The sequence below is a fragment of the Sphaeramia orbicularis genome, chromosome 12 (assembly GCF_902148855.1).
Source record: "Sphaeramia orbicularis chromosome 12, fSphaOr1.1, whole genome shotgun sequence".
NCBI lineage: Eukaryota > Metazoa > Chordata > Actinopteri > Kurtiformes > Apogonidae > Sphaeramia > Sphaeramia orbicularis.
In genome coordinates, this window is record NC_043968.1 from 43,760,414 (window position 1) to 43,773,148 (window position 12,735).

Sequence of the window (12,735 nt, forward strand, 5' to 3'; positions counted from 1 at the left end):
GGCCCCCACACTGCACCACTTCCTTTACCCCCCTGCAGAGTTTTCCCCCTATTAAAGCTCCACCTTAAGTCCCCTGATGTCGTCTTTATTAAGGATCTGCAGTGCTCCAGGGCCCAACATGAAAGCATCTCTCGTCTTCGTGTAATATCTGTAGGTAAACTCACTAATCAGCAATCAGTTAAATCATTTACAGAATGTTATTATGTCTGCATAGTCTGTGTTTGATTAATTCAGCTTAAGGGATCTATGCAGTGTTCTGTTGCAGTGCACTCCTCAACTACAAAATGTCCATGGGTTATAAAGAAAATTAACTTTTAAAAAAATGTTGAATTAATTAATACACTTGACAATATGATACATCAGCAGATCAGTGTTTGCAGATGTTTCACAGTCATTTAATGTTTACCAGACTGACATAGTCAGCCAATTCCAATTTCCTCAAAATGGCATTTAATCGATTAATCAGCCTACTACAGTTGTCCTTCATATCATTATAGTCAAAGTAATGGCACTAACTCCACATCTGCCTGTGCCACAGTTTCATCATTTGTGCCTGTGACTTTTCATTATTTAAATGTGTCTGAGTGATTAAGTGTGAAAGTTCAAATTTTGTTAAAACTAATTTCTGCATTGTTGACAAAGTTGTAATGTGTATTTGTATGCCTCTTCTGTAAGTGTGTGTATGTATGTGTCACTGGCTCCCAAAGAATCTCCAGATGGTATCTCTTGGATTAGCAGCACTGTGGTGATGTCTCCTCTCATCCTCTCTTCTGTATCAGTGTGTGTATGTGTGTGTGCCTCAGTTTGTATTGCATGTTTGTCAGACTGCACCAGTCAGAATTTTAATCATTGTATAAAACTGGCACATAAACTCCTCTTTATTGCATTCACTGGGATTTCCAGGGTCTAACTAATGTCCAAAATTTCTCTATAAATGACGCATCTTGTGTCATTTATAGGACGTTTTGAAACTGTTTCAGGCTTTTTATCCAAACATACTACTTGTTCCACATGAAAGGTCATGCCTTTTTGCCTGCTGAGGACTAGCTGGAACAATGCCCAGTCAGGTCACCTTTATGAAGCTGTTCGTTCAAACTTCAGGTCGCTGTTCGAAAAAGGTCAGGCTCGGTCAGTTCCCAGCCTGTGCTGTAATGCCTCGAATGGGATGCCCTAGATCACAACATCTGTGACCTCTTGTCTGCCAAAAGCTAGCAACTTCATCTGGCATTCCACAGAAAACCACAACATCCCACAACTGCACAAAGCTCAGTGGCTCCATGTGCCAGAAGAGTCGAGCTGTGCAAGAGGTGCTTTGACACACCACTGAAGGGCTGCATGGAGGATTTGTTTTTGTTGTCAGAATGTACTTGTACATTCCTTTGTTGTTCTCTATTTTTCAAACATTCAGAGTGAGACACAGTTAATGATAACAGAGCTGGGTGCTTCTATGAAACTGGTCCCTAAAAACAGGACATGGGGGCGAAAAATTCAAACCAGATGTAGACTAATGTTATGAAGCAAGTTTGGAGGCACCTTGGGGCTATTATGAAAATAAATACTTACAGAGATAAAAAAAAAAAAAAAGAAACTATTTTTCATATAAAACACATTTTTATAATATTTTACATTATATGTAATACAAAAATCTGCATGTAACACAATCAAAAGTACACAAAAATTACACGCTACTATTTTTTTAATATCTCTTTATTCTCTCAGGTACATTTTGGGACTTGAACTAATAATGCAAGGCAGAGTGTTTCACAAAAATGACCTCTGTTGCAAAATCATTCACAATTTATATGCATTTAAACGGACAGGTTCTGGATGTAATGCAAGCGGACACAATGGGTTTTACACACAAACCTGGAATGAGACTGCCGATTCATGAAAAACCCACACGTCTGGATTGAAAAAAACACTAGGATCATCAAATTTAATACAGTGTCTTTATTTATAGCGCTATATAAGACCATTTCAAGCCATGTTTTCCAGATCAAATGCACTGACACCTAGGTAGCTTTTCCTGTCCCAATTCTGGTCCTATTTTTGGACCCAATATTTGATTAAAAATGTATTAATTTTGGGGTGGCTCAAGAGCAAGAATATAATGTTTTTACATTTATCTGAGGTCATCATTAGGTACATCCTGGGGGGAAATATATCTAAATTTCTCTTTTATTATTGGGTCTAAAAAGCTGGCAAAGTGCCAGGTACCAGAATGAGCCCAGTGTCATAGAAGCACCCAGCTATATAGGTGTGCTGCCTGCAATCAGAAGGGTTTATCAAACATTACAGATAAGCACCGTTGTTTTTTAAGAGGCTGATACTAGAGATTGAACAGGCAGTGACTGGAAGAAGTCACTTTACCCATTCACAACCAATGACTGGTTGATCAGTCTCAGATTCTTCAATAGTCAGATTTACATGCATGAACCCCACAGTTGTTAATATTATCAACAGTCACAACCACACACGCAAACGTGATGGATGGATGGTGGTTCTCCATGTGAGTGAGGAGGTCAAAATAAGTTGTGGTGGAATGACTATCAAAGTATTTTGAACAGCCAACTTAATACGACACTTTTACCCTGCTGAACATGCCCCAACTGAAGTAGCAACCAAAGGCCTCTGCTGTCTTTCATTGGCATCAGCAATGAAAGGAAAATCGTGATGTTTATAGGTACAAAAAGTGGTGTCCAGTAACATGCAGCATTCTAATTTTAGATTTGTTTGAATGACAGAAGGTCCTATATGGTAATTCAGTTTAGGAGAAAACATAAATGGTATTTAATAGTCAGCATTTTATCAACATACATTTTTTTCTTTATAAAAATGTCATAATTTTTAGAAAGGATATCTGGCCATAGACTTAGAGCTGCTCCATCTCTACATAATACTAAATATTCTAAACCATTCACACATGCACACCACTGTTGACACTGTTTTGTAAATGGAATGAGGTTACTATAACATCAGCTAGGTTTCTATATTTATATAGAGAGATGTTCACACAGATCAACACTAGTTTGAACTGGCTGCATGTTGAAACCTTTTATTGTGACCACTCTTGCATAAGTGATGCCCTTGATCTTGATAACTGGTATATTAAACTTAATCCTTGACCAAAAGATGCAATCATGGTCATGCTTAGCATTACTAAAACCACTCAGCATGAGTTAACTACTGAAAATTCAGTGTGCTGATTCTATTCAACCTTAACAGATGATACCTAAATGAATGCGCACAAGTCATGCAGGGAAACTCATCACTATAGTGTCTTCTGCCCCACTGAAACAGCATATACCTCAAAGCACAGGGCAGATTGTCAGGATTCACGGCAGCACAGCAGTGGTGTTAATATCCCTTTGATCCCTGCACCTAATCTCAATAGATTCTTTGCTCAGATTAATTTTTAAATCATAATGCAGAGTTTTTCCTTCCACCGAGTCCAAATCCTCTTTTGTTAGATTGTACATCTGAATGGCTTTGTGGGTGGTTGTGCTGGGATAAATGCTTGGTCGGATGATAGGGGAACACTGCTGGTGTTTAAATGATTGCATTTTGTTTTTTTTATTTCTTTCCTCTCATCCTTTGATATTGTGCCTCACACAGTCAGTCAGTCGCGTCCAGGATAGACTGCAGGTTCCATCCTGTTTGGTTTTCGCTACATCAGCTGAAAGGGCGTTGCTCGGAGAATAGTTAAGATATAGAGATCCAAGTAACACTCAGCTCTTTCTTAATACCACCTGAGCCCTTTCACTGCAGCACACAGATAAAGCTGGCGCTGTGTCTATTCATTTTGGCAGAAAACAAGCCTAGCAAATAAACAGACTTGTATATTTTTATTATTCTAGACAGGCACAAAAATAGAACCAACTTCCACAAACAAGCCAATATGAACTGTGTCACTGTGCGGCCCCCAGCGAGGGCCCCTGGACACTGCTGAAAAAAATGAGAGCCAGCCACCACCTGGTTTTAAAGATAAAGGCTTTATTGAATTGAGCACACATCAAATAGAGCACATCAGCAACAGCATGGCCTGTGTACCAGCTTTGCAAAGTGAATGAATCCTCGTCCCTCTTCTGGTGCGTAATATGTTCATTTCTACCACCTGGCTGGCTACAGAAAATATAAAAATGATATTTAGGGGTTTAATCTTAGAGCTATTTAACTGGCCCAGACTTTTTCACTTCACAGTTTGTTTTGGTTTTTGACATGGCTACTTGTGAATTCTCTCACTGCAGTGGAACAACACAAACACAGCTTCATTAAGAGAAAACAGAGTGCATTATTAGAATGGTAAATGCTGTGAGCAATTTTATCTGAGCAGCTCTTACAATTTTAACATCTTCTTTACAGGTTATTGGACACATTGAGTTTGTGTCATCATTACTTACAGGACAGTCGTAATCATTAGATTGAAGACTCCACAGATCCACTTATCCTATTCTGTTTGTTTTGTCTGCAGCCTACCTCTACGTTTCTGGGTGAATGTGATCAAGAACCCCCAGTTTGTATTTGACATCCACAAGAGCAGCATCACAGATGCCTGTCTGTCTGTGGTGGCCCAGACCTTCATGGACTCCTGCTCCACCTCAGAGCACCGCCTTGGGAAGGACTCACCCTCCAACAAGCTGCTTTATGCCAAGGACATCCCCAGCTACAAGAGCTGGGTGGAGAGGTGAGCTGAGCAGACACTGAAGAGACGGAATGTGTGTGGGGAGCTCTTATGAGAATGAAAAAAAGAGAAAAATCAGAAAACCTGCACTAGCTGTGTTTCATTGCAGCACACACACACTGTGACTGTAGCACTGTGATCTATTGGCCATGAGACACAATTCAAATTACAACACAGTGGGAATGGAAGTGCCCAGGGCATGAGATCTACAGTACAGACAAGTGGGTGTGTGGGGAGGGCGCAGAAGGCTATATGGGGGGAGAAAAAGCCTTTTGGAGAGAAGCAGGCAGTAGAAGCTGGTAATTTGTTAAAATGAGAGTTTTATTAAATTTATTTGTCAGCAGAGGAGGCAAAGAGGTCGTGAATAAAAGATGAGTACTGAGAAGCGGTTCAGAGTATTTATGTCTTGGTGGCTTCGTCACTGCCGAGCCTCAGGACGGGAATATATGTGAGCTGCTTGCATGGGTGGAACCAAATGAGGAGCTTCGGGCTCAGAAACGTGCTCATTAGTCGTGTGTGTCTGCGGTCTCATCTAAACACAAATAAATGTGAGGAAATTGTAAAGGGTCCTCTGCTGATTCATACATTGATACTAGCAGCTGAAATGATCTGTTTAGACAGAGCATTCAGCATGTGTTAGATAGAAGGATAAGCAGGGCTGTTTTTTTTTTTTTTTTTTTTTTTACCATTTGCAGCTTTTGTTTAGTTACTTTTACAAATGTCAGTGGACTAGAATAGAAACAGAGACCAGTCCATTCCAAAAGCCTGAATGAGAATAGGTAGGATTCTGTTTGTAACCATGGGTCATTCCTCTGTCCTCCAGTGCATATAAATTAGTCATCTCTACCCCACTGTGGAACAGCAGGAAAAGCCTCAGTGATATACCCGTAAGTGAGTAAGGGTGGATCTAGCTCCGCTTCACTCTGCTGTCCAACCATGCCAAAGGAAGGGTCATGCCAGGGAAAGGATTTAAAACAGGCAGCAACTGTTGAGAATGATCTGAAAGGGAGAGAAGAAAATACTACAGAGGAGCAGAAGAAGTGTTCTCCCTCATGTTACAGCTAAAATGTAAAGATACAACATTCTTGCCTGATGAGCCAGTTAATGAAACCGAGTGGAAGTCCAGGCCATCTCAGTCAGTATAAATGATTCGAGTCGGGAGCAGAACAGACATGCATATTCAGCTGATGTACCCCGTTTTATTTCTGTGGGTCTGGTTTGTTTGGGCAGAACTCTGATATCCCACAGAGCTTTGAATATGCTACAGTATGTTGATGTTATTAATTTGGGGGGTGCGAAGTGAAGCGGGCTAGTGGGTATATTGACACTTGCTTCAGATTTGATATGGGAGTTGATTGCCTCCAGACAATGACAAATCCATCATGGCTGTCACATTGTTTATGAGGGTGTTTGCATATGGAGCAGTAGACTTGCAAATGTAATATTTTATGATGTGCTTTAGATGCATCTTTCATTATGATTGTGAATTTTTGCAGTTGTATTAAATGATTATTAGAGGCCAGTTCTACTCTTCAACTTGTGAAAATGCCAAAAAAATAACAATGTTGACTATGTTTATCAAGTGAAATTACTAAAAAAAAACCACATTTGAACAAACGTACTAAATGTTACAATAAATATACAATGTTGAAGTAAAAAGACAACCTCATTTAAATTTTTCTCATAAAATAATTTTTTTTTTCACAAACCTGTACACCTGGTCTGGTGTGCTCAGCACCAGTTCCCTTGCAGTGCCCTACAACTGCCCTCCAGCACTGAGCAGGTGTTGGTGTGTGTGTGAACTCTGAGCAAAGGCCAAGAGCAACACCCACCTGCCTTTCCTTTGCTGTTTGTTCTGTACACTTGTTTCCTGGCAAGCTCCATTTCTGTGTTTCTGTTTGTCCAGAATTCTGTAGCCAAAGACTAGGTCTCTCCTAAAGCTACACAAATTTAATATGTTAATAACCAACTTTAATTAAAACAGTTGATGGAGGCAACACAGCTGCTCCTGACAATGACGGATTACCTTTTGCTCAATGCAGTGTGTGCAGGTTTTCTGTTGTGGTGTTCACTGTTCATATCTAAGCCCGTCAGTGTCATCCGACTCATTTTATTCATGTGTGTTTATTCACCACACTGTTGGCTCTATCCTACATAAATTAAGCCATGATTCCATTGAAGGAACTGGAAACCTTTGGGGCCAAGGTCTAAATTTAGTTCTGGAGACTTCATTTGACCCTCAAGAAATGTCCCAGCTTATGTCTTAGCAGCACTGAACACATCTGATGGTCAGTAAACACAGTATTTTTTGTGTAAGTCACCTGTTTTACCTGAGTTTTTCATTGTGCTTTGTAACATTGCCAAAGAGTTACAGCACAAACACAGATGGACCAACACAGAAGCTCAGGGCTGGAGTATTTAAGTTTGTTGTGTAGTTATGTAAAAATGTTGTATAAAAACTGCCAGCAGTCTAAAGGATCATTTTAGTATCTGGGACAATATTTCAAAAGAGAACAAGACTTCATTTTCTAGTAAAAGTTGAAAAGCAACTCAATATTTCCCAGGAACTACAGTAGAATACTGCAAGCCAACAGTGGCACCTTAAAACAGCATCTGCTAAATTTGGTTGTAGTTTCATATTTTTAATTAAATAAGTTTCATGTTTTGTTTTTTTTAATAAAAATGGACCTTTTCCAACACTTACAGATGCTTTGTTGTTCCTTCACTAGGTACTACTCAGACATTAGTAAGATGCCAGCGATCAGTGATCAGGACATGAATGCCTACTTGGCAGAACAGTCTCGGATGCACATGAACGAGTTCAACACCATGAGCTCTCTCAGTGAGATCTACTCCTACGTGGGCAAATACACTGAGGAGGTACGTAACCGGTGGAGCTAGTTAAGTTGTACACTATTTGTGGTGAGCAGAGTTCTGTGTTTTGGTTATGGAGATGTGATGGTATAATATATATATGTGTGTGTGTGTGTGTGTGTGTGTGTGTGTGTGGTTGCTTCCCTGTCCTGTGGCAGATCGTGTGTGCACTGGAGCAGGACGATGCAGCCAGGAAACAGAGGCTGGCCTTCAAGCTGGAGCAGGTGGTGGCCTTCATGAGTTTGGAGAGCTGAGGACCGCACTTCCCAGGGCGCACTGGGAAGAGACCCCGTCAGAAACCGAGCCGTGCCTGAGCGAAGACCTGTCCCCATCTTCTCATCATGTGACTTCCTCCCTACGCCTTTCAAAGATGATGACTTCTTCTTTGACCTTTTTTCTGCTTCCTCTTCCCCAAGAAATGTTGAGTTTTTTTCTCATCCACTCTGCTGCATAGACTAGTTTACTGAATATCTGAGGGGTGGTTTGGAGCTGAGGTTGGCCTCTCCCACAGTGCAATGCGGGAGATTCCTCAGCTTCACCACAGGGAGAGCTTCAAGGGGTGATTGCTTGAAAGGTGGCCATATTGGCATAATTCAGTCCCCCTGCTGGAAGAAAAGGGGGGAAAACATTTTATGTTGCCTTCAAGAATTTACACTGGTAGGTAATTCTTTACAAACCACAATGTCGGGTGTCCATTTTGTTGAGAACTTTTTCAAATAGGATAGTTAAATGAAACCATCTTTAGAGTCCTGTTTATTGTAGTTCTATATTCAATATATGAAATCAAGAGGAAACAAAAATGATGACTGCAAGCCAAATGAACACCTCTGAAGAAAATTAATGCAAGGATGGTTTGCCAAGTTTACACTGTACCTATAAGCAAAGCATACATATCTGCGAAATTTGGGGCAAGTCCAGGCAAACCTAGAATGTTCGTGTGTTCTTTCAATGTAGCTGGAGTTGTATTTCAGATAAAGACTGATGGGGGTAGGGAAGGAGTAGTGCTTCTCTGAACTTTATTGAACCCTAACTGACCCTAAAACTTTACAAATGAGAACATCCCCGACCTATACCCCTTTGCAACATTCGCACATTTTTCCCTGCCCAGCGTACATTTACTTCAAAGAAAAAGCTCATGTTTTCTGCTTCCATCTGGCTTATGTGGCTACTTGCAAAAATCAACTTATTACAAAAAAAACCCTGGAGGCCCCGACCCAAGTTGGATCCTCTGTAAAAAGCACACAACCAACTTTGGAAGACAGTGTTTTGACTGCTCATCCAAACACCAGGAGCAGTCTTTGTCTGGCTCTTGCCACTTCCAATCTTGTGTCGCCTCTGCGACGGTCTATCAAAGCACACACTCACGCACAGATACACACAATCAGCAGCTGCCCAAGATCCTGACTGCCCAGATATCTACGCCAACGCTGGAGGAGGTAAAGGGAAGAGCTGACTGAAATGCACTGGGTAAGAAACAGCTTGATCATTAAAAATAGGAGAAATGATTCAACACAGAAAAAGCTGACTGCTACCAAAAGGGGCTCTAATGTAAGAGTAGCACATCTTTCCCAGGATGTTCTGATGTAAAGACTTTTGTGCGGAAAAGTCACAAACAAGATGGACTTAGTCGGTCAGCCAAAAACCAAAGGAGCTTGAAATTTTCAAAATGGTCAAAAATGTATTTGTGAAGTGCCACTGAGGAACTGATAAAAAAGGACTATGTAAAAGACAACCACTTCTAGGACAAAAAATATTGTAACTGGAACTTTAAGAAACCTGTGTGATTTTTCTGACCTCAGTGTGTCGAGGTGAGAGGCTTTGTGGGCGAGGTGATCTGATCCTCCTTTCTCTTTCCATCGTCCCGGGTCTCTCCGGTTTTCGGCACACCGTTCTTGTGTCCAGCTCCTGACTTTCCAGTTTTCTTTTCTGTTTTGCACAAGCGTTGAAGACGGTAGCTAGTTGCATACGGCAAAAACCCAACTCTTGAGTGTGTAACTGTTGAGGCGCTCTTGTCTGTATTAGTGTAGTTGTCCTCAGTGGCGGCAGGGGGCGACCTTCTCCAATCTTCAAAAAAATGAGTGAGAGAAAGAAAAAAATCTGTTTAAGCAGAGCAGGAACTGAAGAAGAAGTGAGCATCACGGCAGGATAAGCAGAAAATGATAGACATTAAGAGTAGATAAGACTTGTTGGATGTGAACCCCCACTGTGGGAGAAAGCGATTGAAAGAGAGATGATGGAGACGCCCTCCGTACCTTTTGACCTCTGCCCTTTCTTTTGCCTTGACAACGTGCCCCATGTGGTGATGTGAATGTGTGAAGACCGCCCTAGGTCCACCTTGGGTCCTTTTATTGGCTTTTTAAGCGCATGTAAAATGTAAACAATTTAAGAAACTTATTTAAAAAAAAATGAAAAATAAGAAAATTAAGCCTTGCAATGATGACGTGGATGTGTTCTTTTATCTTTCTTTTGCTTGGAAGAATTGAGATGGAAAAAGTGGATTGTTCATGTAATAAAAACTATATCTTTCGTTTAAGGTGGAACCTTTATCCAGTTCAACCCCTACTGCAGAACCTCATGCCCATGGTTTTTGTGAAGTGTTAGATACTAAAGAAAACATATTAATATACCCTTGCATGTTAAACCTATTTGGATGGTATGAAATGGAACTGCCTTGCTTAAAAATATTTATATACTTCTATTACTACTACTTGGGTCTTAAAGTGATTTACAAGTCACCTTGAACATTATGGATAAATACAACCTCAACCCTGTTTTTCATTCATGCAGAGCTCATTGTTCAGGTTCTGTTTAGTTTTCATTTGGATCCATGTCTACAGCAGCTACTGTATGTTCTCTGTTGCTTTAGTTTTGTTGGACAGATGCAAGTAGAGTCTGTCTTTGCTGCTATTACATCTTGTGTTGAAAGTTGTCAGCTGCATTAGTTTCATTATTTTACCATAATAATCATGAGCATTTTAATTGCTTGTTTTTTTTCCAATCACTGAATGACAAACCCCTGTTTTCAACAGACCAAGCAGCTATGAAAACACACAGACCTGGTTTACACATGCTCCACTAAATACAAACAAGACAGCAATGTATTTCACAAAACATCAGCTTTAAAAACACTTGGACAAAATTCTACAAACAGGGATTTTTTTGTTTTCTTTTTACAAAAGAGGCACAATAGGTTCATAGACATTTTATCCACTAAGTTTGGCAAGTGACTGTTTCTTAGCCCTTGTGTCAAATGTATGTGAGCCATCCAAACCATTGTCCACAAGTTACTGTCTGCAGCTATACAAAATGATGAATGTCAGTTTCAGCTTGGAGGGGTACATTCACAAGGTGTTAGTTGGACATGCTAAGTATAAACATATCAAACATTCATATCCGTTATTGGAAAATGAGGGGAGTAGTTTAGTAAATGGAGAGTTAATTCATTTAAGACTGGCATTGGTAATGTCAGAAATGCACTGATACGACACCTTGAATCTATTTCAATTAACTTCCAATGTGTAATATAACCCAAAGTTTCCCCTCTAGTAGCCATGTGTTAGTCATGAACACAAGGTGAGAGTCCTTGACTGTCATTGTGAATCTGCCCCCCAGTGTAGCATCCTGTCTTTCATTTGTCCCTGCCCTCTACCCTCCCCTGCAACAAAGGTTGTCTGCTCATGGCCACTTCGTGTTGCCAACAGCACAGATAAAGTTTCCACCTTCAAACGTTTTGTAGGAACTAAAAATGTCCTCCTAGCTCAGTGTTATAGCAGGTGTTACAGAAACATGCTAGAAAAGACTTTTACCAGACCATATTTGAAAGATAAAGAGTATCTTATCGAGAGATAAAATGATACCTGGGGGATATAAGGCGAGCTTCTCTAACTTTGTTATAATTAATTGTATACCTGTGTATGTAAATATAATGCATTCCTATTTTGCAGTCAAGAACAAAATACTATTTGTAATATAGAATAAACTTTATTATGAAACCAAGAATCTTATGATTGTTTTTGCTCTTTGTGTCAGTGTGCAGACTGTGGTGCTGTTGAAGGCTAAATTAAAAGTGTAAATGGAAAAGGCTACAGTACGGTAATGGGAAACACTATAGTAGGAGACTAAAGGTAATGTGGGGCAAATAGACATGTTGTGTTACTCCATTTAGAAACAAGATGCACACACACACACACACATATATATATATATATATATATATATATATATATATATATATATACACATATATATACACACACACACACACACACACAACCGGTCAAAAGTTTTAGAACACCCCAGTTTTTCCAGAATTTCACTGAAAATGATGCAGTTTAATGTCTGAATGTACTCTGAAATTAAAGCATAGAACAAATAAACAATTGAAGTTAAAAAAAATCATTGGATCAATTTAGAAACCAAAATGTATTCTAAACTTTTGACTCATCAAAGTTGCCACCTTTGGCAGTTTTAACAGTTGAACATACTCATGGCATTCTTTCTACAATGGAAATTAAATATTCTTCAGAAAGTTCTTCCCAACTCTGTTGCAGAAGTTCCTGTAAATGTGGAGCACTTGTAGGTTGCTTTGCTTTCACTCTTCTGTCCAGTTCATCCCAAACCAGCTCCATGGGGTTTAAGTCTGAAGACTGTGCTGGCCGCTCCATGTTTTCAAGCATACCATCTTGTTCTTTTTTCTTAAGGTAGTTCTGGCATAGCTTGGGCTCATGTTTTGGGTCATTATCTTGCTGTAGGATGAACCCTTGACCAACTAGGTGCATCCCAGAGGGTACTGCATGGTGCTGCAGAATGCTGTGGTAGCCGTTTTGGTTCAGGGTGCCTTTCACTCTGTACAAGTCACCGACCCTGGATCCAGCAAAACAGCCCCAGACCATCACACTTCTCCTAAATGTTTGACAGTTGATGTCACACACTGAGGAACCATCCTTTCACCTACTTGACAGCGTACATAAGTCCTGCGGGATGAACTGAAGATTTCAAATTTGGATTCATCAGTCCATAACACCTTCTTCCAGTCTTCAGTAGTCCACTGGCGGTGTTTCATGGCCCAGGCAAGCCTCTTTGTCTTATTCTGAGTTCTCAGCAATGGCTTTCTTGCTGCAACTCGACCCATCAAACCTGCAACTGGAAGTCTTCTGTTCACAGTTGAAACTGAGACTTGC

At 40.2% G+C, this 12,735-nt stretch overlaps 1 protein-coding gene across 1 annotated transcript in view; it reads left to right on the top strand.

Moving 5' to 3' along the window:
* plxna4 (plexin A4) overlaps positions 1 to 11,554 on the top strand; it is a 231,693-nt gene extending 220,139 nt beyond the window's left edge. Inside the window, exons 30-32 of the mRNA XM_030149424.1 lie at positions 4,472 to 4,684; positions 7,411 to 7,561; positions 7,714 to 11,554. Of these exons, the coding sequence (XP_030005284.1) occupies positions 4,472 to 4,684; positions 7,411 to 7,561; positions 7,714 to 7,809 (460 nt within the window). The 3' untranslated portion in view covers positions 7,810 to 11,554. The remainder of the gene's footprint in view (positions 1 to 4,471; positions 4,685 to 7,410; positions 7,562 to 7,713) is intronic.
* Positions 11,555 to 12,735: the final 1,181 nt, after the last annotated feature.